Source organism: Pyricularia pennisetigena, chromosome 6, assembly GCF_004337985.1.
Source record: "Pyricularia pennisetigena strain Br36 chromosome 6, whole genome shotgun sequence".
NCBI classification, from domain to species: domain Eukaryota; kingdom Fungi; phylum Ascomycota; class Sordariomycetes; order Magnaporthales; family Pyriculariaceae; genus Pyricularia; species Pyricularia pennisetigena.
The window spans coordinates 1,512,078-1,536,469 of NC_043744.1; the positions used below are offsets into that span (position 1 = coordinate 1,512,078).

Genomic DNA, 24,392 nt, shown 5'->3' on the forward strand with positions numbered 1-24,392 from the left:
TTGGGGTCTTAGAGGCGACGCGCCGCGTTCGTCCCAATGGGCCTTTCTGGAGTTCCATAACCTTGTCGATCTACTCCGAAAACAAGGTACCGAGGTTCGGGTCCGTTGGTGCCCTGGGCACCAGGGAATCCCGGGAAACGACCGGGCTGACGAGCTGGCCAAGGCCGGCTCCGCCGGACCGCCGGACCCAGACCCGAGGGCTCAGCAAACCACGTATAGCGGTGCCGGCACGGTCCTCAGAGCCATTCTTTCGAATATAGAGAAGGACTGGTGGCGTAAAGAACTCTGTGAACGGTCCCCCGCATATAGGGAATGGAAATTCAAATACACACCGAGAAAGGAGCCCGAGGAACTGCGTTTGCCAAGACCCCTACTGGGCCATTATTTGGCCATGAGGACCGGCCACGGCGATTTCAAAGCCTACCATGACCGTTTCAACCACCAGGATGCAAACACCTCGTGTGCCTGGTGCTGGAAGCGGACCTCCCCTGAACACCCGGTGCACTGCCGCTTTTCGCGGGCGGTGTGGAGAAACTGGCCGTGGCTTGACAACGAGCGGCCGATCGGGCCGCCAGACCGCGCCCAACGCCGCAAATTCTTCCAGACAAGCCTCGGGCAACCGAAAAGCTTTGAGGCGTTTTCGATAGCCACCAACTACTTCAGCGCCCGCCCCAGAGCGGCCCGCCAGCGCCCCGCGCGCCACGAACGCACTTTACGCCTAGGGACACCGATCGTAAACGACTCGAACTCTGACGAGGAATAGACTTACTGCCTTTTCACCCACACTTCACGGCACAAGCCGTCAGACGAACCCTCCGTGCACCTTAGGCACGGGGTCGCGTCAGTGAACTAACCCCCTAAGCAGGACCGGGCCCGAACCCGGTCAGGCACGATCCGCCTCTGCCCTCCTTGTTTTCCCCCTGTGTAAATAAAGAAGATAGAACGCGCGCCGAGATACCCCTCGGGAGGTTGCTAACGGCCGGCTAACAAGCCGGGCTGAGCCCGGCGTTAACTAATACTACTACTACTACTACTACTACTCCTTGTTCACTGCGATACTGCATATATATCCAAACACAAATATAGTAGTTCCACACACACAAACACACACACACACACACTTTCGTCATGCCCGCTGAAAAGTTGTTCATCCGCAAGATTGAGGAGAAATCGCGCCTCATACCCTCCAACATCTTTGCGCGCGTGCCGCTCCCCAACTGGGAGACCAACGGCTACCGTTCCATCACCTGGAAGCAGTACAATGACGGCATCAACAAGATCGCTTGGTGGCTGGACGAGAAGCTGGGCAAGTCGGTGGACAACGACACGGTTGCCTACTTTGGCGCCAATGACATCCGATATGCCTATGTCTTCGCTGCGTTGAACAAGACCGGGCGAAAGGTGCGTGCTCTCCTTTCCTCTTGGGGGTTTTTCATCCCTGGAGCGCGGTCAAGTGACACTGGAACCGTTGCTCTAACGATCGACAGCTCCTTACCCCCGATGGTCGCCTGTCACCGTTTGCACTGCACGGCCTCCTGGCCGAGACGCAGTGCAAAGCATGGCTGTACACGGAAGACGAGGTGGCGGAGCAGACCCCCTTCGCTCTGGAAGAAACCGGCATCAGCCTGCAGCCTTTCCCGACGTTGGACTGGATTCTTGACGCGGACGACACCCCGGCCTACCCGTACACAAAGACGTACGAGGCCAACAAGCATGACGAGATTGTCATCATCCACACATCGGGCACCACCGGGCCGCCCAAGCCCATTTACATGAACATCGGCTTCTGGGCGGCGGCATGCGCGAGCTCCCGTTTGGCCAAGCGGCATTGGCCGCGCAACATGAGCAGTGACGAGCTGTTTGGCCGAAGTTTGATCCTCGCCTGCCCCATGCGATGGAACTCGGGCCTTATTCTGACCAACTCTTTTGGCGTGTTTACGAACACGTGTTGCATCATTCCGCCCGCTGATACGGTCGGTCTGCCGCCGGCCGTGTTCGACAAGCTGGTCAAGATGAACTTCGTCGAGGGCCTGGTCGCCACGCCCTTTACCGTGGTGGACCTTTACAACGACCCGGCCACCAAAGAAACCCTGCAGTCCCTCGAGTTCATCACCTACCTCGGTGCGCGCTTCGACAAGGTCATCGGCGACGAGCTGGTGAAGCACACACGGCTGGGGTCCGTGATCGGCGCCACCGAGACGGGCGGCAGATTCTCGCTGAATCCGCGGGACAAAAAGTTCTGGCACACGTACGAGTTCATCCCCGAGGCGAACGTGCGGCTGGTTCCCATCGACCAGTGCGAGCTGCCGACGAATGCGACGCAGGATGCCGACGTCTGTCGCATGTTCATCGACCGGCCCGCCGGCGACATCTCGGAAGACATGTGCGCGTTTTGGAACACGAGGATGTACGCCAACGTCGACACCATCGACACCAAGGAGCTGTGGCGGCCGGTCGACTGCGATGGCACCACCCGCTGGGAGTTCTTTGCCCGCGCCGACGATTCCATCAAGCTCTTTGGCGGCGTGTCCTTCTCCTCGGAGGAGTTTGAGACGCCGATCCAGCGGCACCCCGACGTGCGTCACGTCCTCGTCGGCGGCGCCGGGCGGCCTGCCCCGTTTGTCATGCTGGAGATGAGCGAAGACGCTGTCAAGGGCAAGGACAGGAGCCAAGTCGCCAAGGAGATTTGGGAGACGGTCATTCAGCCGCTGAACAAACAGGTCGTCAAAGAGATCCAGATTCCTCTCGAGACCGTCTTGGTCCTGCCTGAGGGCCGCAAGCTGCCGCTCAACTGGAAGCACCTCGTCATGAGGGTCAAGGCGCAGGAGGAAAACGCAGTGGAGATTGAGGAGCTGTACCAGAAGTTGGAAACGGTGCAGGGGAGCAGAGAGAAGTTCGCCGAGTTCATGAAGTAGATACTATCTAGGTAGTTGGCAATGCCTACCTGCTTGGCTTTCCTGCTTTCTAAATACAAAGCCGATCCCCGCCGTTTCTATCAGTCCCTGCATTCTGTTGTGCTCCAGAGCTACTGCACCCCTCCCAGCCTATGGGTCAATATCTTCTACATCTTTACTAGTCCAAACACCTGGAATCTCGCTAACGTCCAAGGGTTTACGCTCATAACCAGTCGCGAGAATCCCGCGATCATTGGTGATGCGGTGTTTCTCCAGCCAATCGTAGATAGGCTCCCACTTCTTGCACTGCCGTTCGTATCCCCACCCCGTTCCCTCTTCTGCTCCGCGCCACTCGATCGTCAGGTCGGGGTTGCACATGATCGTCTGCCGCACGTAGTCCCAGCAGTGGTTGAGATGCTCGAGCTGCCAGGAGACGCCGAAGAGCGGGGTTTTCTTGTCGCCAGTTCGGTTATAATAAAGGTCGTAAAACGCGTGTTTGGTGGAGTACTTTTTTTGAATTTTTTTGATTTTTGAATTTTTAATTTTCATTAGCAAGAAAACTCTACCCACTCAAACATTACTGTGGATGACGAGGGAGTATCTTACGAGACAGTGCAACTGGTGCGCTATGCCTGTCCACCCCGACGCTCCCCGAGGGAGTGACGGATCCAGTCCCGGCTGCGCTGGGAGACCAGTACCGTCGACCATGACAAGCCCGCGACCCACTACAGTTGTTAACAATAAATTAAATCCACAAAAAAGAGGGAAAGGAAACAAAACATGGTTCTCATTTACCTGGCATGAGATGGCTCCAAGCCTTTAGTTCATCCTCGTCCGGCGGGCGCGTGTATATGTCCTCTGCCTCGAGGACCTTGGTGACGGGGACTGTGCAAGTCAGTACGCAGCCTGATGTACGTTCAGTTGGAATAACACGACGAACAAACTACCAGAAAACTCACTCTCCGGCGCAGTCCAGAATTGATGTTTATGCGAGACACACGAATCCTCGTCGTGACGGATGATGAGAAGCAGCAGCGCAGACAGCGAGATGAGGTTCGACACCAAGAGCACAAACGTAGGACCTAGTCTCCGAAGGAACCCGGGCCTGGGGGGCGCCGGTGAGGCCGGCTGGATCAAGCCTGCGTCCTCCGAGTCCTCTGGGTCCTCGTATTCCCTTTGTTGAATCGCCATATCTGCAGTCCTATGCGTTGCATAATAGTGGGAGGCTTCTCATTTGCAGTTTATAATGTTCTCCATCCCAGTTGTTGATCTTTACCGGATCCATATATACTAAGTGCCTTCCCCTCACAAGACGACCCGCCCGGGTGCTGGTTCCACTCTTCGAAAAATACGCTCAAACAATTCATTCATTCATCCAGTAGAATCGTGCTACTTCGTATCATGATCTCTGGCAAAGATGGCAAGGATCATCACCGTGGTGTGTGTCAGTTTTCCCAGCGACCTGTTCCCACACATGGAGTAGTTTTGGTGGGAATATGTTGGGGCGGTGGAGTTGGTGTTCTAGCTCACGTTACCCCGAGGACTCTACCGCCCCGTCTTGAGAATTTTGCACCACCGGAAGTATGGATTCTTTTTACCAATAAGATCAATACCACAGCATTATGTATTATCACCTAAGCAGATCTAACAGACGAGGATTGGCAAGCGTGCAGGCCACGGTCTCCGTAGCGGGGCTCATTATTATGCTATTCTTCCAGTAGACAAGCGGTTGTGACTTGGCTTCTTGACTCGATCTCAAAGAAGCAGACAGAAGTACAATCGACGGGCATTAATACCGACTTTTCTGCACTGTTGGTTACCCGCGGCCAATATACAGCCCAGTTTTCAGCCACCAGCCACGCGTTCATTTGGCATACAAAAACAAACCCGAGAGGACGTATAGAGGTAGCATTTACCCAAATTACGTCGGGTAATTACACTGTGCATACAGGAGGCGTTTCAAATTGCAGATGCCGTGGAAAAGAATGGTGTTCTCGAATGCGCAAAATGAAGTGGAGTCGATATTGATATTCCCCCCCACTATACGTACATGGCGGCTCGGGGCGCCCGATCCATTCATAACCTGTGGGTCGCAACATTTTTACGTGGGCCTGGTAAATGACCTTACTGCTTTGGGCGAATCCTAAAAGCCGTGATCCTGGCCATGTCTGGACATAAGACGCACAAAATGGAAGAGTGAGGCGGCCATTCCGGCGCATGACACACGGATAGATCAATTTATGGGGAGTCCGGACCAAGCAGTCAGTGATTTAGAGTTACAGCCGATGTAACCTATAAATACCCCACAATCATACATTGCTCATGTAAATCACCAAGTTACGTTGCATTTGCCCACTATAGGACCTAGTAGCAATAATAATATAAAATAGTGGACCCCTTTCGGTTACATCCGCACAACAACCTTGTTTCCAGACAGCTTCTTTTCCCTTATCATGTCCATCCCGGCCATGATTGCTTCGAACCCACCATCTATGATCCGCAGGGGATGGTGCTTAAGCTTTCCGTCGTGAACCAGTTGTGTCGCTACATCCCAGAGTTTGACCCCATATTCCTTGAGTTCGTCATCCGGATCACTCCCGTAAGGCGCCGGCCACGTACACCCTTCGCCAAAAACCCGAGGGCCGACGGTAAAATCACATTTCACCACCTTACGCGTGGCCGCGTGTTCCTGCCAGGGGTCCAGGGATACGTATCTGCCGCCCGCGCGCCCGATGGTGCTGAAGCAGAGGACGGTCGATTCGACGCTGGTTATGCAGTCGAGGGCGTATTTGAGATTTTTCGCGTACGCTTTCTGTTGGGCGGGGTTAGTCGGGTCGTTGTTGGAGACGTTGCGTAGAAACCGTGGATGCCCATCAAGAGAAGCTTACAATCTTTTGCGCGCACTCCTTATCGTTTCGGTCAAACACCTCTTCGGCCCCGTTGCTTTTGGCCAGTGCAAAGTTTTTAGGCGAGCAGACGGCGATGGGGATCATGCCGGACCTATCGCCTCGTTCAGTATCCAACAAGCACAGACAGACGACAGGCCCGTTGCGCGAATAAAAACTTACAGTCTCAACAACTGCATAGCAATCGTTGCCGTGGCAGTACTTCCGCCATAAACCAGCACATGAGACCCCTTCTCAACCGGGGCATCCGGCAACGGCAGCCCCAACAGCTTCAAGGCCAGACCCGCAGTGCATAAACCGACAGGCAAGCTTGCAGCAGCTTCGTAGCTCCAGTCGTCTGGAATCTTCATCCACATGCGCCCGCGAGTCACATTGTACCCGGCAAACGCGCCCCTCTCGGGACTGGGTTTGAACAATTCGTTCTGCGCTCCACAAACACGGTCACCCACCGCCACGTCCTTGACCTCTGAACCGACCGCCACCACGTCGCCGGCAAAATCTGCGCCGAGGATCGCTTGGGGGACGGCAAAGGGCCCACGCATCTTGGTGTCACTGGGGTTAACGCCGACAGCCCGCACTCGCACCAGGACCTGGTCGGGCGGCAGGGGCGGGAAGGGGCAGTCAGGCCGTACGACCACGTTGTCATGCTCGTCGACAACCAGGCCTGGTTGGGTGGCTGGTGGTGTGAAGGTCATTTTCGTGATGGTCGAATGCTGGCGGTCGAGGGTGCTGATGAGGACTTGACCAGGACGATCCAAGTGGAAACGCGACCAACCTCTAATGGATGAATCTTATAGGCAGCGCGATCAGAGGCGGTGTGTAAAATACCGATCCGGCATGTTGATTGACTAGCTAACATCTTTGCGTTGTGTTTTATGTATATAGCCAAGTTTTTCTTTTTTTCTTTTTTTGTTTTTGTTCTAAACACACGCCCTTCCGTCCACCCCCTCAAAAGATCATGCCATATGAATCCCATCTCATCACCGCGTCTCCTCTTTGACAAGAATAACGAGTCCCATCCGAACACGGCAGTTATTGCACAAACTTTGTCAATCTTTTCACTAGCCGTTTAGCCTTTTGTCCCCTCATCTCTTCTTCCATCTTTTTTTTTTCTTTTGCATAATCGCAGAGATCAGCCGACAAAGCAGGCTTGCCTGACCTGGGGGCAAAAGAAATGCTGGCCAAAAGACCCTCCAAGACAATCCTCTGCCTGCACGGCGGGGGCGCGTCTGCTGATATTTTCCGCTTCCAGACCTCGTCGCTGCGCGCCGCCCTCACCGAACACTACGACTTCCTCTACGCCTGTGCACCCCACCTCGCCACCCCGGGTCCTGATGTGCTCCCTTTTTTCGCGGGCATGGACCCCTTTTACAGCTGGTTCAGGCCGATACACCCCGACCCGGAGGCAGAGATAGCCACTTTTAACGAAGCGGTCAAGGGCTTCGTCGACAAGTACCTGGCGGCAAACCCAGGCAGCAAGATTGTCGGCGTGCTGGGCTTCAGCCAGGGCGCAGTCGCCAGCACCCTGCTCCTCTGGCAACGGCAGGTCGACAAGGTCACCTGGCTGCCGGATCTTCGATTCGCCGTCTTGCTGTGCCCGGGCTACAGCGAGGTGGCGACGAAGTACATGCTTTCCGTCTGCGAGGAACAAAACCTAGGCGCGCACGGCGTGGTCGTGACCCTGCCGACGTTGCACGTACACGGGCGCCAGGACACTGTCAACCTGCCGCAGAGCAGGCGCATGTATGCAACTCATTACAAGGGCGCGCGGCTTCAGGAGTTTGACGGCGAGCACGAGGTCCCTAAAAGGGTGGGCGATGTAAAGAAAATTGTGGAATACGTCTTGGGGTTCCCGGTTTAGGTCTTTATTGGTTATTATGGGGCTGTGGAGGCAGGAACTCGATTTCTTTTTTTTTTTTTTGTTGTATCTTTGATGTTTTGCATCTCGTCACTTATTAAGAATGAAGGATATGCTGCACTCGTCTCGAAACGAGAATATGTCTTGCAAGGTTAATCCCCTCCACCTATCGGCCCGAGCCCACATGATTCCTGGTTAAGGACAAGGCAGATGGCAAAGCCTTTTCTCCCCGTCTCTCCCATTTCCATTCACTTTATTTGAATGATGCCACCAGAGCCCGCCAAGCCCCATCAACTAACTGTACAGTGCGCCCACCAAATGTAACCCGAATAGTTGTTCAATACAACTCAACACCGTACCCCCTGAGCAAAAATGCCGGTCGCTCCACGACGGCGCGATGACAAGTCAACAACCATCCTTTTTACACTTCTGAGGTGGCCATGCACTTACAGCGCTTTGTATGCGGGCGGAACGGCTGGAGGGATTGCATTTGAAAGAGGGGTATAACATTGTATGTCTACGGGATTGTGAATGCACAAGGGCATTAAAAAGCCAAAATTCTGCCGGATAGTGGAAGCACAGCCCAAAAGTATATGACATCGAAACAAAATTAGCTCATTCTGGTAGTAGTTTAAAACCGGTGGTTGAGTATCGCAAAATAATTTACCCGGTGATAAATTGTAATATAAGCGTTCATGCGACTGTAAAAGAGAAATTTATTAAGATGACTCACAAATTGATTATGACTTGTATAGACAAAAGGACCTTTTAAACCTTGGCATGAAGCTCAAATGTCTAACAATGAATTTTGAGAGAAAAAAAATCACTAATTTGATCGGTTATACGCTTTAACGCATCAAAGACTTATAAAAGGCACGCGGGTGAAATATATACATATAAAACACAAATCTAAAATTCTGGTTTAGATTTATACCCTTATTAAAGAGCCGTCGTAGATATTTCAAAAACTCCTACTGCATTAGGCATGTATGAACAGAGTTAAAACGTGTTGTGGGGCAGAATTTGAGCGTTTTCGGTATATGAAAATTTTCAGTGCCAGATCGCCAAGACTTATCACGCAGCTTACCATCGGCTTGATCGGACTTCCGGAGTACCCGACCAGACGTGTACCAGAAAATAAAAGGAAATTGTTGGCGATTCGAGGTTTTACTCAACGTCATATTACTACGTTGTAGGCATTTCGGTACCGTTGCCCCGCATTACATATCTAATCACCAGTACATGGTTTGCAAGATATGAATGCTACCTCAATGACAGGGGTGATAAATATCACCCGCCCCCACCTGGCATCCTCGTCCCAACTGTGGGCCACAGACTTGGCGCTTCAATCGAAATTGTTTCCTAACCTTGCTATATGAGTGCATTTAAGAGGAAGAATTAGAAACACTTGTGATTGCCACATTCTTCATATTATGGAAAACCTATCAGAGGAAGGCTCTTGCCTAGTGAACGAGTGATTATGGCGGCATTCAGAGTATAATCAATCATAATGGCAGACGCGGTACGTACCACTACACGCACCATATGGTTATTTGATCACGTCAAACAACCCGGATATTGCGTTACCCCTGGATCAAATTGGGTTGTTACACTTGATCCATATTGAGTACCACAGTAGGTTTTGCTTTGGATGATGTAGCAGCAAGGACTTTTTTTCTTCTTGATTTTCCTTGCTGAAACTTGCCAACAAGTCTTGTTCATTCAATTGCTTTAACCCGCCATATCCGAGAACATGAACTGGTTTCACAATCACTTGTTAAGAACACTGCAGTGATGATTCTGGGCGGGTTGGGAATGACCTCGATTGAGCTGCCGCCCCACCTTCCAAGGTATGTGAGTCTCGACCAGGCAAAGATACAGAGTTAGATGAGAGCAATCGGTAGCCGGGGGAAAGGAGGAAGCTCAATCTCCCTTCAGAATACATAGTTAACTGTAGCCGCCTGAATGATATGGAAATTTCAGGGGTGTCTAAACGGATGTTCTCTAGACCTACATTTCATAACAAACTGTACTGGGTCGCAATAAGCAGATAGCTAGACCCAGATCGCGTCCGATTTCGCGCATGGAAGTATGGTGTCTAACACTGGCTGAACTTGCACAACCTGGCCCAGAAACAAAACGCTGGACTCATCAAACAAAATGCAGCCAAGGAGGCACAGATCTGCTGGCACCATCTATCCGACGTGCTTGTTCCGCAACATCTCCTTCGGCGGTATCGTTCCCTGCGGAATCCCGTGCTCCCGCGCAAATTCCTGCCAGTCGGGGCGGGCCCAGAGCAAATCCCACTCTATGATTGCATCCTTGTTCACAAAGTCGGCCTTGCCGTGTTCGTCGATAAATTTCGCTATTTTGTGTTTATTGTCAATAAAGAACGAAAACCCTCCCAGTGGACAAGAGTAACGATCGACTAATCAGTGAACTTACCATATAGCGGATGCGGCGCAACTGATTTAAACATAACCAGTCAGCATATGTTTGTAGGCGCAAATCTAACAAGATGATCACATGTCCTCACCTTCAGGGATGGAGGCCTTCCCGGCCGGTACGATGCGGTTGTTCTTGGCCCACTCCAAGACCTTATCCCAGTTTGCACACGTGTGTCTCGCGCCGTCCCAGTTGACGACAGGGACCACTTCGTTCACAACCCAGTGCTGGGACAGAGGGGACATGTCGGGTTGGCATTTGAGAGCGTCCATCAAGCGGTGGAGGCAGTGGTCTGCTCTTGTTAGTTCGACTTGGTTGCAGGATCCTGGGAGCTGAATGCAGTGATTGGATTGTGAGATAGGGCAAGGGAAAAAAAAACGTACGCAAATGCCGCTGATGGGAACTCTCTTCTGACGCGGTCAGATTGGGGTAGTAGTGATCCCGATGCAAGCCGTCGTATAGGTATTTCTGCGGCAACTGGTCAGCAGAGCATGGAACTAGAAGAAACGACAAAAGGGCGCCACTTTACCACGCAGTGCAGGTTATGCCCAACCCATACACTCCCGTAACTGTAGCAGTTGGTTAGTCTCCCACGTCTAATCGTCAACAACAAGTCCCAGTTTCGACGTACTACTCGCCGATGTCGTCGTCCAGCCAGATGGATCCTTCCTCGATCCCTAATCTTTTGACCTCTTTGCTGGAGAGGCGGTCCCGGAATGCTATTTATACAAGTTTTTTGTGGTCAGCAACTTTCTTCGGCCAAAGAGGGGAGTTATGGTTTCGCCAGTACTAGACAAAAGCTCATGCCAGTGCCGATCAAGCGACGGGCTAGGCGTTCCTAGGAACGGGTGATTCTCGTCAGGCTCTTGATGGTCGCCAGGCACCTCGCGGTACTCCAGGACGCTCTGCGCGCAATGATTTGTCAGCAGACTAGGCCCCATATTGTTCAAGCCAAGGGGGAGAAACAAGAGAAAAAAAAAAGCCCAACCTACCCAGGCGCCATAGAGATCAGGCGCGGCAATGGCCGCACAGACGCGCTTGTAGTAGAACTCGCGCGCGGCGACGAGCACCAAAACCGTGTAGACGACCTGGGCCAGCACTGCCAGCACCACCCACGGGTATCGCCTTCGGTGACCGTAGCGGATCGGTGGTGTGGGCTGGCTGCCGTCCTCGGTCAGAGGGTACTCCTCGGGCTCACCGTCCCGGGCGCAGTCTGGGTTGTTTGAGGAGAGGGCGGCGTATTGGTCCTTGTAAAACATGTTTTTTTTTTTCCCCTGCTTTGTTGATCACTTTTGGTCCTTGTGACTCTGCCAACGTGAAAGTTGGTGTTCAGAGAGTTGGGTCGCGGTGCAAAGGCTCATTGTGCAGAGATGCCAGATGTGACCAAGACATCAGCTTCTGTAAAGCGGGCCCTGGGCGGCATGCGAGTAACGGGGCGGTTTGGGCTGCACGGTTGTACAAAGAGGAAACTGGGAGAAATGCTGGGCTTCACTTCGGCACCAGCGGATCTTCACGGTTCGTGACTTTGTGGTGAATTTACGACGTAGCATGCAGGAGCTTTTTCCCGCCTATCCGATAATTGTACAGGGTGTAAGGGAGTGTGCACTCTGGCGGGGCAACCAAGGTAAAAACATGGTTTGCGTAAATCACAAAACAGGGATTGTTTTAATTATACAATCTATCATTTGCTGACAACCGTGCATATATTTTCGCACACAAGAGCCAATACAAATCGAGATGAAATAATTTTCTGGCGCCTCAAAAACATCCCTGCTCAACAATTCGTAAAAACTATGGCTTTTACGCTTAATCACCCTGTCTAGAGTGTATGGTGGGACATCGCATCGGAGTAACCAGCTCACCGCTCATCTTGGTCGAATGGGCCCGCAATGCCGCGGTTGTTGTTTCTTTGTCAGGAATGGTTCCATAAGCATCCCGACCCGTTTGCCTTATCAATCCAATTTATAAGTGGAGAATAAGAAGGACTGCTATGTTTGTCAGACAGCGCGTGACATAACACGTGGCTTCGGAAGCCATATCCGGCCTGGTACCAAAGATAATAGGGTTCGGGCCCATTATGACTTTGAGGGGGCGTGTGCATAACTAGCCGAAAGTTTAATCGCACGACTCGATAACCGAAGCCCCTGATCCAAACCCAACCTCAACCAACAGCGATCCACTTCCCAGTGCAGAGTCCACCCCTTTTCCAATATGGAACAAATGCACTTTTCCCACCACATCCCGCACTAGGCCGCCGTCCAACCACCATCGACAGCCCACACTTGGCCAGTGACATGCCCCGCATCGACGCTGTCAGCAAGGAACGCAACAACCCCGGCAACCTCTGTCGGCTCGGCGAGCCTGCCCTGGGGAATCCGCCGCCGCATCCCATCTGTCACCGAGTCGCCGAGCTTCTGCACCATCGGCACAGCCGTCGGGCCCGGCGCCACGCAATTGACGCGTATACCTTCCTTGGCGTACTCGACGGCCGCCGTCTTGCACATGGCGATGACGGCGCCCTTGGACACCGAGTAGGGCGACGAGTGCGGCGTGCCGATCAGCCCGGCGATGCTGGCCGTGAGGACGACGGACCCTCCCTCGGGCTGGCTGGCCATGAAGCGCAGCCCCAGCTGCAGGAGCAGATAGGCGCCGAGGATGTTGTAGTTGAAGACCTCGGCGGCGGCCGCCGGTGTCACGTCCAGGATCGGGCAGCGCGGCCCGCCCATGGCCGTGTTGTTGATCAAAATGTCGAGCCGGCCGTGCGCCGTTCGGATGTACTGGTCCAGCTCGGCGATGCTGGCTTCGGACGCCGCGTCGAGCGTGCGCGCTATGACGGACTCTCCCAGCTCCGCAGCGAGTGCATCTTGCCCGGTCTTGTCGGCCGCGATGACGGTCGCGCCTTCAGAAGCTAGCCGGCGGACGATGGCGGCGCCGCTCCCTGACGCGGCGGAGGTGACTAGGGCGATTTTGCCTGTGAAGCGGGCCATTTTGTTTGGGGAGGTGTGGTCTCCTTTTTTTTTTTTTTTTTTTGTGTGTGTGTGTGTGTCCTTGTGTGTTTTTTTGTGGAAATTAATAGAATGGAGCTAAAAGTCGTAGGACCCTGAAATTGGTCGATTTTATGCCAACAATACTTGGAAAGTCGGCGAGTTGACTTTGTGCGCGATTTATATGTCTATACGTATGTCTATATACTACAGTCTGTTTGTTCATGACCTCGTTAAGTACATAACTTCATATCAGATGCCCGAAGAACCCGCAACCGCACGACTCGCCAAACCTAATCATCCCCGGGCAGGCGTATCTCATGGCCCGACCCCTCCTTCAGGAACGGATTCAGGCAGGCTCCTAGCGCCGCCAGCGCCGCGCAGATCCAGAACACCAGGCCAGTCACGTTGTGCGAGGCGCTGTACCCCAGAAGCGCACCGCCCAGCGCCGTGCTGCAGGCCCGGGTGGCAGTGCTGAGGACGAAAGCGAAGCTGTGCGTGCGCGCCAGCGCACTCGGGTGCGGACACGCCGAGTTGATCAGCACCGTTTGGCTCGGAGTTACGGTGCTCGTCATCAGCGCGGTCAGCATCTGCAACGCAATTATCACCAACCAGATCGGCACACCGGTTTTGCCGGCCGGGGGCGGGGTGGACGACGGCACCAGCGCCGCGAAGGGGTACGCGTAGTAGAGCAGTGGGAAGGCGAGGTAAAAGATCCGCCAGACGTGCAGGGCTCCGAGGCGCTGCGTAAGCCGTGGGTAGAGGAACAACTGCAGCGGGATGGAGAAAACGCCATACATGACGGTGTACACGGCCAGAGGTAGTGGAGTGAAGCCGGCGCCGCCACCGAAAAAGAAGGGCAGCTCCCGGCGAGACTCTTCCTCAGCTGTCGAAACCGGAGTTACTAACAGATTAGGGAAGGAGACGCTCGCAACTGTCAGGTGAGTATCGCAGATGAAGCAGGCCAGGAGGGTTATAAACATATTTTTGGTAAACATGCGGGTTGTAGGCAGCCTTGAAGGGATTTTGGGCTCTGTTAGGGTCGTCGGTGATTCGGGTAGGAAGGCCATTTCTTCTTCGCCTGAGTGGACAGGGTTGTATCCTAATTCCTTGCTGTCGCCCCGGACAAGCCCCAGCTTAGACATGAGATAGCGGGACAAGGCAATACCCGGGTCGTATCTGTTGCGGACGAGCTTGGATGTCTGTATGGTAACGTGATGCGGTTAATGACTATCAATACGTGGTGCGGTTCATAGATTGTGCTGTGAGCATCAAGCTACCACTTACTTCTTTGAGAAACAAAATCGTCGTCAACAGCACAATCATGAGGAACCCAGCGTTGAGAAGCGCCGGTAGCGCGTACGGATATCTAGCCAGCAGCCCAGCGCCCCTATGAGCTTTAGGGGTCAGCTCGACGGTGACGGCGGCGACGAGGGCGCTAAGGATGATGGCGAAGCCGGTGCTGACATTGAGCAGAACAAAGGCTCGAGCTTGGAACCTGCTCTCGTGTCAGATGGAAAATTTCGTATACATAATCTGGGTGCGAGCTTACTTTTTCTCCTTTACAACCTCGGACGTCATGGTGCGGACCATGGCGACGGTGCCATTGGTGAGGCCTTCAATGAAGCGGAGGACAAGGGCCTGTTGGAAGTTCGTCACAAAACCAAAAAGAGAACAGGCGACAACTGAGCATCACAGGTCAGCACCAAGCAAGCACCAGAAGAAAAGACGACGACATCAAAACATACAAGATCCAAGCAAACTCAGCACAACCACAAGTTTTCTCCCGCCCCTCGGCGAGTCCGCTACATTCCCCAAAAACATGCTTGCCAAACCCTGCGCCACGGTATAGGCGGCCTGCAGCAGCGTCACCTGCTGAACAACCTTTGCGCTCGGCAGGGAAGGGTCCAGCCATTGCAGCTGGAAATAGACATACGACGAGATTGAGACTTTGACGATGGGCTCGCAGAAGCGCACTAGGAAGAGAATCAACAGCTGATCTTTGCCCGGGAGGGACGCCCAGGTCACCTTGTCTTCAGCCATGTTCTCTTTTTTTTTTCTATGCTTCTTTCTTGTTTCGCGTAATGTGTCTGTTGTTCGGAGACTCTGGGTGCAGTGCAGCAGTGAGTTGAGGGAATTTGCTGCTTCAGCTGCGGTGCATAGCCAATGAGGGAGGATATTCAACTAAAGAGTGTTAATTCTGATGATATTCAATGAAGGGAATATTATTCGTCAGCCGAAGATACTTGCCCCATGCGCTGGAAATATTTTGGGGAAAGAAAACCCGAAAGCACCTGTTCCCTGCTCAACGAAAAAAAAAAAAGGTGCAGAAGAAAACAAAAGAACAAGGGCAGTCCCGGTCACGCACAAAGTAGCTCAGTACTACTCTACGTTTGTTCATTACGTAACGGCCCCGCGGGTGAATAGCACAGCCTACTCGGGGCGTGAACCCACTGTTAACGGGAATCTCTTTGCGGATCTGATATCCATCTGCCCCGGAATTTGGGGACCCACAGCAGCGGTGACAGCCGTTCCCGCTTGCTAAATCAAACTCGACAGATGTCGAGCCTGAGTCAGGATAGCGAACAGACAGGGCATCCCTGCTCTCCAAGGACAAAACAGCGAAAAACTTCATACGGATCTACTGTAGTATAATGTACCCATAAAGGTGCACACCCTTAGGTGGGACTCCTTATTGATAACCCCCGCCTACCAAAACCATGGCACTACCCTTGCTAGTCTTGTCGCTTTATATCCATAACAAATGTTCGGTCATCTATTCGGCCTTGGTGCATGCATACAGACATGCAGTCTTTCGCTTAAAAGGCTGCCCAGGAGTGTGTGGTGATTGGACAAGGCCAACAAGGAACTTTTGAATGCTACATATAGTAGTGATTTTCATTACGACATTTACTGTCGCCATTAAAATCGGAAACTCCATGTAACAAGATCAAATCCCGGAAACGATGAAGAACGCATTGTACTCTCAATTTTTTTTTTCAAGTCTACAACGCTAGAGGCGAGCCAACACGCCCATCACCCAACTCGTCATGTCGCAGCTAGCTCCACCTGGGCCCTCGGGCACAGAGACCCCGATCGCCGCGCAGGCGTCGATGGGCCAGCCAACAACGGCAGACGCGGCGGAGCCCACCCAATCAGACTCAGCCAAGGGCTTCCGATTCTGGGCCGTCATGGCTGCCCTCGCTGCCGGCAAGCTGATGCTTGCGCTTGAGACCACGATCGTGGCCACTGCGATGCCGACGATTGCAAGCGAGTTGCGCATGGGTGGCGAATATGTGTGGGTGTCCAACGGGGCGGCGCTAGCGAGGTTCGTGTTGTCTCTCTCTCTCTCTCTCTTTCTCTCTTTCTCTCTCACCCAACCCCCTTCCTTCCCAGCCCCTCCTCCATGTCCTTCACGAATCGCAACTAACTCCCATCCCAGCGCGGCAATATCCCCACCCTTGGGCCAGCTATCCGACCTCTTCGGTCGGCGCTTGCCCACCGGCCTCTCGTTCCTGGCCTTTGTGGCCGGGGGTATCCTTTCCGGCGCGGCAACCTCCTCCGCCCACCTCATCGCCGGCCGCATCGTGCAGGGCCTGGGCGCCGGAGGCATCAACGTCATGGTGGCCATCGTGGTGTCGGACCTCGTCCCCGTCCGCGGCCGCGGCATGTACATGGCCATCATGCTGGCCGCGTACCTGATCGGCGCGACGAGCGGTCCGCTGCTGGGGGGCGTGCTGGCGCAGGCCGGGCTCTGGCGCTGGGTGTTTTGGCTGCCGGCGCCGTTTGGCGTCGCCAGCCTGGTGCTGCTGGGCGTGTGTCTGAAGGGCGCCGTGAGGGATGCCCACGTCGGCTGGCGCGAGAAGCTCAAGACGGTCGACTACGGCGGCAACGCCATCCTCACCGCCGCCACCGCCAGCATGCTCTACGCCGTCACCTACGCCGGCACGGAGCACCCTTGGTCGGACGCGCGGACCATCGCCCCCCTGACGGCCGGCGTCGTGGGGCTGGGGCTGTTCGTCCTCCTGCAGCACCGGCTTGCTGGAAGCGGGACCGTGCAGCCCGTCATGCCGCTGCGGCTGGTGGCGCACCGCGCGGGCGCGACCGTGGCCTTTGGCGCCTTCACCAGCAGCCTCCTCAGCACCTGGGTCAACTTCCTGCTGCCGGTCTACTTCCAGGGCGTGCTGGCGTCCACGCCCTCCCGCTCCGGTGTGCAGATGCTGCCGATAGTCACGGTGGCCGTGCCGGCCAGCATCGTCTCGGTGGTGCTGGTGAGCCGGCTGGGGCGGTACAAGCTCCTGCACGTGGCAGGGTTCGCTGGCATGTGCGCCGCCTGCGGTCTTTTCAGCATCCTGAAAAGCACCTCGGGCGATGCCGAGTGGGTCGGATACGAGGTGCTGTTCTCGGTCGGGTTGGGCATGGTTGTCAACACCCTCCTGCCGGCGTTTCAGGGCGCCGTGGCCGAGGAGGACCAGGCGATGGCGACGAGCACCTTCACGTTTGTCCAGAGCCTTGCTATGATCTGGAGCGTGACAGTCCCGGCTGCCGTGTTCAACAACCGGTTCGATGCGCTCTCGGGTTCCATCACGGACCAGGGCGTCAGGGCACAGCTGGTCGGCGGCAGGGCTTACGGGTCTGCCACGCGAGCGTTTCTGGTGGGGCTGGATGAGGGGACCAGAGGAGAGGTGGTGGGTGTTTTTCAGGCTGCGGTGAGTTTTGTGTGGTATGTTGCTATTGCGGTTTCTGGTCTCGGAGCCCTGGTGGCTTGCGCCGAGAAGGAGATTCTGTTGCGGGAGGAGCTAGAGACGGACTTTGCACTTGAAGAAGTCAATGTAAAGGTAGGAGATAAGAGCGGCAAGTAATAGAATAGTAGGTATTTCTGTACTGTACAAAAGTCAAAGCGCAAAGACACCAATTTACCTACTGCTCACCATCTTTCAACGGAATCCTTTCCCCCTCACCTCTCAACAAGCCCCAGTTATTCGAGGTCCGTCTCTCCAGTACCCACTGCGTCAGCGCATCCCAGTCCTTGCACTGATGTTCGTAACCCCAGCCGTCTTCAACTTTTTCATTCCACCGATGCCATTCGAGCGTTACGTCGGCTGCGCACATGATGTTCTGCCGCAAGTAATCCCAACAATGGTTGAGGTGCTCCTTGTTCCATCCAGGGTCTGTGGGAAGCTCCCGCTTTGTGTGATTGTTGTTCACAATATCAAGGAGGTCGTAATAGCTTCGCATTGTGCTGTACTGCAGAGGGTGTCAGTCTTTAATAGTCGGAGAATAATTGTTACAACGAAAGAGCCAAAAAAGACAAAGAAACAAAGATAAAGAAAAGAAATAGAGTGCTTACTAGGCAGTGCAGTTGATGATACACGGACGGCAGCGCAATGTGCTCAGGCAGCGACTGGTTTAGCCCCGGCATATCCGGGAGGGCGGTCTTGTTGCGCATGAACACCCAGCCTCGGCCCTCTGCAGTAAATGGTAAATCAGCAAATGAGATCATACAAGATATTTTTGTCCATTTCCCCGGCGTATCAAAAAGAAAAAGCTTACTTGGCAAAAGGGAGTTCCACGCAGCGATACTTTCATCGTTAGGTTCCTGCCCAAAGAGCGGCTCGCTATGCATGACCTTCTTCACGGGAACTATACAATTCACCTTGGACTTTAGCATAAAAGAACACTCCCTGCGGCTTCAACAAACAAATGCTGCAGAAACTCACTCTGAGGAGGAAACCAATCTGGCTGCGGCGGATAAACCACCGTCGTGGGTGGCGGCACAGGCCTCAGCGCATAGAGCAGGACGCCAAAGCACACAATGTTGGACACGGCAAGCAGCGCCACGGCCCAGCGCAGGTGAGATGAACGAGGCACACTGTTGACCGGCGCATCGTTCAGCAGGCCGAACTTTTCATCGCTTTCGGAGGACGGGCGAGCTGTGCTGCTTCCCTCAGAGCTCGCTTTGGATGACTTTTGCATTTTTGGTGGGCGGGGGGGATTCAGCAAAAACGTGCTGGGAAGTAATCATGAAAGACTTGCTATCATCAGAGATTGCTCTATGCCAGCCCAACCAGGTGTGGACGTGGGAGGTTCCAAAAAAAAAAAAAAACACAGCGGTCCCTTTCGACTTGGAGCGCGCACGGGGGCGTCCCCTTCCGCCTACAATTGTACCAAGCAGTACCACACTAGGCTTGACACAGCGGGGGGAGGGAGTCCCACCATTGCAGGTTGCTTGACAAGCATGACTCGAGGGCGGATGTGCATTTTTGAAAGCTAAATACACTCTAAACTAGTGGCTCTACTCTAATCGGCCAACTAATCTGTGCTGCTGCCGCCAACGGGGCAAGAGTCGTGTTGTGCCCACAGTACCTTCTGGTCTAGTCCGTTGGGGGTGCACCTATAAGCCCGGCATTGATGAAACCACATTTACCCACTCACAAACAATCTTCATCGGGGACCACCTCGGGTTCTTTATGGGGCTTGAAGATGGTTACTGGCGATACGGGCGACCCCAGCTAGTGGCGGTGTGCTAGTAATGCTTCTTTTTGCTCGGGTAGGTGGGTATGTGGTTGGGTTCTAGTTATCGCTTCTTTTTTTTTTTTGTTCTTTTGCTGATTGTGGTCTTGAAAATATCTGCTTAGGTCAAAAGTTGCTCACGATCCGTGGTGCCTTATAAATGTGCCATTCGGGTAGGTGCGGCAAAGTAAATAAGGGGTGGATGCAAGGGTTAGAAAAAAAAAAAAAAAGAAAAAAGTTCATTTGATTCAAGTACTTGTCGAACTTATTTGTCCCCGCGAAGATTAATTCTTTTTGGAATTGTGAGACTTGGCAATAACAGTGTCAAATGATGATTCGGGGTTATCCGGGCTACCTGTTTTGGCAGTGGAGTCTTTGTACAAACTCTGGAGGATCCGTTGCATGCTACAGTAGTCGTGGCCATTCCACCTGAGTTGCTCATACCAGCAGACCACTCTGAGCTTGGGGTTGGGAGTATTATGCAGTAACAAATCAGCCAGCCCATATCCGATTCACAACCAAAGATTCGACCAATCAATCAATGCTTCTCATTCTGCTTCTTGGCAAACTCCTCCAAGAACCTCTCGGCATCCTCCTTGCCCGTGCCGATCCCCTGCTCCCGCGCCCACTTCTTGTAGTCCTCGCGCTGGGAAAACTCCTCAAAGTCCACAACGCCTTCAATGTTGTGCAGAATGAATCTGCCGTCTTCGTCGAGGAAGTTGCCTGTTTTTTGTGTATTTTGTTAAAACCATGAATTTTCAATACCAACCACCACTTATTCATTTTGGCCGGGCTGCTCTTCTTACCGAAAATAGGATGCTTCATGTCTATAGGGATCCAATATTAGCCTCGTGTAAACGTAAAAAGTAAAATCAATAAAGAATTTTTTTTTTTTGGCATGTGACTTACGAGAAACAGTTGACATGGTCTCGGAATGAACCATCGAATGCTCCTCTCCCCAGCTCACCAACCGCTCCCAATCCACGCACGACCGCTGCACGCTATCCCACTTGAGCACGGGGATGTAGTCATCTGCCGACCAGTGCAGCAAAACCGGCGTCATATCGGCCTGGCATTTGGACGAGGAGAGAAGGTGATAGAGACAGTGTGCTTTTTTGTCATGTGTTAGCATTTAATCGATAACATCATCTTTTTTGGGATCAGAGATTGCCTACTGAGGTGGCTACGTTGCTTTTCTTTTCCTTTTTCGGTTATGTTGGGGAAATAGTACTCCTGGTGGATGGTCTGGTAGATGTAGTTCTGTAGCCAGGGCAGTGAGTGTCAGAATTCATCATTCGCGAGGTAGCGAGGAGGGGGCGGGGAGAACTTACAATGCAGTGCAGATTGTGCACCACGGCAATACCACCGACACTATTGTGGTCAGCTTTCTATGTTATTCGTGGTTTGGTCCTTTTTTTTCGCAACTCACTAGCCGCCCTTGCCGTCGTCAAACGGAATGGCATCGTTGGAGTCGCCCAGCTTCTCGGCCTCGGAGTCGGGCAGACGAGCCGAGAAAGCTAGTCGTTGTCATCAGCATGTGAAAAATAGACAAATTTAGGGATGTGACAATGGGGGCACCTACTCAGAAGCAGCTTGCGCCAATTGCTATCCAGCTCAGCGCTGGGCCTGCCGAGAAAGCCGTCCGAGTGGTGCGGCGTGGCCGGGTTGAAGCCCAAAGGCTTGTATCCGATCTGGTCCTGTTGTTTGTGTATTTGTTTTGCTCAGTCGGAGAAGGCCATGTTTACTATTACCGGTGCAATCAAAGGTATTTCTGCCAGGATAACGCCAGGATAACTCACCCACAAGTGCACTGTATCGCTCGCCGCAAACCTCGGGCAGTAAGGCTTGTGAATGACCTCTTGCGCGTAGTAGAGCACGGCTGCTGTGTAAAGGCCCAAGCCCAGCGCAGCGGCCAGCACGCCGCAAGCGCGCTTCACCTTGGACTTTTTCTTGGGCGGCTCATACTTGACCTCGTTTGTGATTGAGATATTGTCCAGGTCTTCGGACAGGCGGTGGTAATCAGTCGAAGGCATGTTGGAAGATGACGAAGCAAACAACACCGGTGGACTGGAGTTGCAATGGGACAGAAATGGAATTGCTTGGGGCGATTGAACAGAGGCGGGTAGGGGTCATTGAATAATAGGTGCTGGCTCCATAAGACCCGTAGCCAGGTGGGCTGGGGCAAGCCATCCCAGAAAACTTTATTTTTAATCTGTGTTCTACCTTTTATCCTCTGCAAACCTGGAAAAAAAAAAGAAGAAAAAGACTGTGCGAAGCAGCATGATTATTATCTCACGCTGGCTTGACAGTTTATCCGCATACATACAGAATAATACATTCCAAAAAAAGGCCATGTACATACATTTTACGTGTTGGGAGCCGCACAAAACTAATAATCAAGGCTGTGTCCAATAGACTCGCCCTATTTGGTCCAAATTTCGCAGCTTACTCTACTCACAGCACCATCCACGGCAATGACATCCTCTACATCTTCTTCGTTCGACCTTCCCACAGAAACTGTAAACGAAAGGCTCCTGTTCGAGACTGAGGATCCCGACCATCAACCACCACCCGAACGACTTCCGACGGGCCGTCTATTGCTCCTGACATGTCCTAATATCGGGCTGCAGGTCTGCTGGTTCCTGTTGCAATCCAGCGGCACGGTAAGTCGCCCTTCAACCCGCCCCATCCTCTCCGCCATACTTACACAACAGAACCAGCCCTACCTTCGCTCCCTCGGTATAACCCCATCCTGCATCTCCCTGATATGGGCACTGGGGCCAATTTTTGGCGCCTTTGTCCAGCCGGTAATCGGTCAAATAAGCGATGAGTTGCAACATCCACTGGGCCGCCGCAAACCCGTCATGCTCGTCGGTGCGGGCACCGTCATTTCTTCCGTGCTGCTCATTGCCTACGCGCCGGAACTAGCCCCGCCGGACACGAACGCTTGGGAACCCCGGGCCGTGGCTGTTGCTTGTTTGGTCATGATTCTCTTTGCGATCAACGCATTCTCGGTGGGCGTCCGCGCCATCGTCGTCGACGTCTGCCCTGCCTCCCAGCAGCCTGCCGCTGCGGCGTGGGCCATGCGTTGGAACGTGCTAGGTTCCGCCGTATTGTCCATGTTTGGGGTCGTTTCCACCCTGCAGGGCCGCCGCGATACCGACCCGGCGGCAGTGTTTTTGAGGCTGGCCTACGTGGCAGCTCTGTTATCTGCGGTCACCGTCGGGTTGGTGTGCAAATTTGTGCCCGACGTTGCGCCACCCCGGCCAAAACTCCAAGAGGGCGGTATTGGGCGCGTCGTGGCTATGTGTTTGCCCGGTGAGATTTACCGGCGTTGGGGAAAGTTACCGCCCTTGACTGGACAGGTTTGCGGTGTGCAATTCATCGCATGGCTGGGATGGTTTCCCGTGTTGTATTATATGTCTACGTAAGTTTTGGCTGCCCTTGGTGTACGTATATGGAAGTGACTAACTTTAGCGTCTAGATTCGCATACGAAACAGGTACAGCTCCCGACTTATTCCGCTTGCGATATTTCACACTAACGAGATTTTTTTCAGCTTTATACCAAGGAACCAACCATCCAAGGCCACAAGCCCAGGCAAAACTCTACCCCGTCTATGCCTCCTTATCCTTTTCCTTGGGCACCCTCCTCTGCACGCTCATTTTGACCCTTTTTACCGCCACCCGTCTTCTCACTCCGGAGCACCTCCCACGACTTTGGCTATTTTCTCAGCTTGTCGCAACCATATCCCTTTTACTAACGATACCGTTACAAACCGCTATCGCGGCCCTGATCCTCATCGCCCTCATCGGCGCGACCTGGGCCGTGACGATGTGGGTGCCCTTCGCTCTCGTCAACACCGAGCTGGCGTCTCTCCGCACCGGGGTCGCGGGGGTCCAGGGCCTGCACAACATGGCCTTGAGTCTCCCGCAGGTGGGAAGCGCTCTGCTGTGCGCTTTTGTGCTGGCCGGGCTGGACATGCTGGGCGTGGCGCACGGCGCAGTTTGGCTGCTCCGTCTGGCGGCTGTTCCGGTTGCGTGGTCGACTTGGCTGATCTGGCGGCTGAACGAGGATGTGGCGTCAAGTTTAACGTCTGTTCATTGAGGGATTCTCGGCAAGTTTGCTTTTCGGCAGGTAGTTGCCCAGGTTGAAGGGGGATGTAATACAATATTTGGGCAGTATTCTTTGGGGGTTCCAAGTTGCAAAAACCTGAAATAGAGAGAATGAAAGTCTCAAGTCAGTAACCGAAAGAGGTTGACATCTACAATGTTTTATGTTGTTCGAGCAAAACAACAGAGCCAGTCAAATAGTCCAGCCATTGGCGCTGGCAGCCAGTATGTCGTACTTGGTTCAAAATCACTTGGTCATTCTCCACGTTGGCCAAGCCGTCAAGTTTGTAAATTTCATCAACCCAGCGACTCCCGCTTCTCATCGACATTGACGAAAAAGAACGGGTACTTCCCGGCTAACCATATTGTCATGGCCATGGTTGCACCCGGGGATGTGGCTAACCTCGCCGTTGCTGGTGGTTAGGGTGGACAGTATGGTTCCTTTACTGTTAAGTCTTCACGAATAGTGCAAAGGCTGAAATCACGGCATCTGCCCAGTTCTTCGTCTTTATGGACCGGACCACTCCACGATATATTGGTGCTCGGCCATCCCGGCTTTCAAGATTCGAAACGGAGACGCAAGGTCTTTCCAGTTTCCCAATGAAAGCATCAATCGTCAGAAATGAATCAAGTTGCTGTTGGGCACGCCGGATTCGAAAAGATTCCAACCCCCCCCCCCCC

The 24,392-nt window shown here is 53.4% G+C and overlaps 11 protein-coding genes across 11 annotated transcripts; 4 read left to right on the forward strand and 7 right to left on the reverse strand.

Annotated features, from left to right (window-relative positions):
* Positions 1-1,128: 1,128 nt before the first annotated feature.
* On the forward strand, positions 1,129-2,915 carry PpBr36_04256 (uncharacterized protein; the record flags this gene model as incomplete). The annotated part of the gene is made up of 2 exons (XM_029891419.1): positions 1,129-1,401; positions 1,488-2,915. The coding sequence occupies 2 exons, from the start codon at positions 1,129-1,131 to the stop codon at positions 2,913-2,915; spliced, it is 1,701 nt and encodes a 566-aa protein (XP_029749532.1).
* A 129-nt stretch (positions 2,916-3,044) lies between these two features.
* Positions 3,045-4,085, reverse strand: PpBr36_04257 (uncharacterized protein; the record flags this gene model as incomplete). Its single annotated transcript, XM_029891420.1, has 4 exons — positions 3,045-3,401; positions 3,501-3,619; positions 3,690-3,779; positions 3,854-4,085. The coding sequence occupies 4 exons, from the start codon at positions 4,083-4,085 to the stop codon at positions 3,045-3,047; spliced, it is 798 nt and encodes a 265-aa protein (XP_029749531.1).
* A 1,213-nt stretch (positions 4,086-5,298) lies between these two features.
* Positions 5,299-6,495, reverse strand: PpBr36_04258 (uncharacterized protein; the record flags this gene model as incomplete). The annotated part of the gene is made up of 3 exons (XM_029891421.1): positions 5,299-5,706; positions 5,783-5,894; positions 5,963-6,495. 3 exons carry the CDS (start codon positions 6,493-6,495, stop codon positions 5,299-5,301), a joined length of 1,053 nt encoding a protein of 350 aa, XP_029750101.1.
* A 479-nt stretch (positions 6,496-6,974) lies between these two features.
* Positions 6,975-7,661, forward strand: PpBr36_04259 (uncharacterized protein; the record flags this gene model as incomplete). Its single annotated transcript, XM_029891422.1, has 1 exon — positions 6,975-7,661. One exon carries the CDS (start codon positions 6,975-6,977, stop codon positions 7,659-7,661), a length of 687 nt encoding a protein of 228 aa, XP_029750100.1.
* Positions 7,662-9,853: 2,192 nt separating this feature from the next.
* On the reverse strand, positions 9,854-11,362 carry PpBr36_04260 (uncharacterized protein; the record flags this gene model as incomplete). Its single annotated transcript, XM_029891423.1, has 8 exons — positions 9,854-10,023; positions 10,104-10,124; positions 10,195-10,395; positions 10,487-10,580; positions 10,633-10,672; positions 10,735-10,822; positions 10,894-11,008; positions 11,096-11,362. The coding sequence occupies 8 exons, from the start codon at positions 11,360-11,362 to the stop codon at positions 9,854-9,856; spliced, it is 996 nt and encodes a 331-aa protein (XP_029749341.1).
* A 987-nt stretch (positions 11,363-12,349) lies between these two features.
* Positions 12,350-13,090, reverse strand: PpBr36_04261 (uncharacterized protein; the record flags this gene model as incomplete). Its single annotated transcript, XM_029891424.1, has 1 exon — positions 12,350-13,090. One exon carries the CDS (start codon positions 13,088-13,090, stop codon positions 12,350-12,352), a length of 741 nt encoding a protein of 246 aa, XP_029749342.1.
* A 290-nt stretch (positions 13,091-13,380) lies between these two features.
* Positions 13,381-15,130, reverse strand: PpBr36_04262 (uncharacterized protein; the record flags this gene model as incomplete). Its single annotated transcript, XM_029891425.1, has 4 exons — positions 13,381-14,289; positions 14,375-14,585; positions 14,640-14,772; positions 14,836-15,130. 4 exons carry the CDS (start codon positions 15,128-15,130, stop codon positions 13,381-13,383), a joined length of 1,548 nt encoding a protein of 515 aa, XP_029749339.1.
* A 1,007-nt stretch (positions 15,131-16,137) lies between these two features.
* On the forward strand, positions 16,138-17,949 carry PpBr36_04263 (uncharacterized protein; the record flags this gene model as incomplete). Its single annotated transcript, XM_029891426.1, has 2 exons — positions 16,138-16,415; positions 16,530-17,949. 2 exons carry the CDS (start codon positions 16,138-16,140, stop codon positions 17,947-17,949), a joined length of 1,698 nt encoding a protein of 565 aa, XP_029749340.1.
* Positions 17,950-18,007: 58 nt separating this feature from the next.
* PpBr36_04264 (uncharacterized protein) lies at positions 18,008-19,063 on the reverse strand (the record flags this gene model as incomplete). Its single annotated transcript, XM_029891427.1, has 4 exons — positions 18,008-18,334; positions 18,438-18,556; positions 18,641-18,730; positions 18,808-19,063. 4 exons carry the CDS (start codon positions 19,061-19,063, stop codon positions 18,008-18,010), a joined length of 792 nt encoding a protein of 263 aa, XP_029749345.1.
* A 1,075-nt stretch (positions 19,064-20,138) lies between these two features.
* PpBr36_04265 (uncharacterized protein) lies at positions 20,139-21,633 on the reverse strand (the record flags this gene model as incomplete). Its single annotated transcript, XM_029891428.1, has 8 exons — positions 20,139-20,323; positions 20,407-20,427; positions 20,510-20,710; positions 20,776-20,860; positions 20,932-20,971; positions 21,030-21,117; positions 21,183-21,297; positions 21,400-21,633. 8 exons carry the CDS (start codon positions 21,631-21,633, stop codon positions 20,139-20,141), a joined length of 969 nt encoding a protein of 322 aa, XP_029749346.1.
* A 441-nt stretch (positions 21,634-22,074) lies between these two features.
* PpBr36_04266 (uncharacterized protein) lies at positions 22,075-23,706 on the forward strand (the record flags this gene model as incomplete). The annotated part of the gene is made up of 3 exons (XM_029891429.1): positions 22,075-22,263; positions 22,315-23,027; positions 23,187-23,706. The coding sequence occupies 3 exons, from the start codon at positions 22,075-22,077 to the stop codon at positions 23,704-23,706; spliced, it is 1,422 nt and encodes a 473-aa protein (XP_029749343.1).
* Positions 23,707-24,392: the final 686 nt, after the last annotated feature.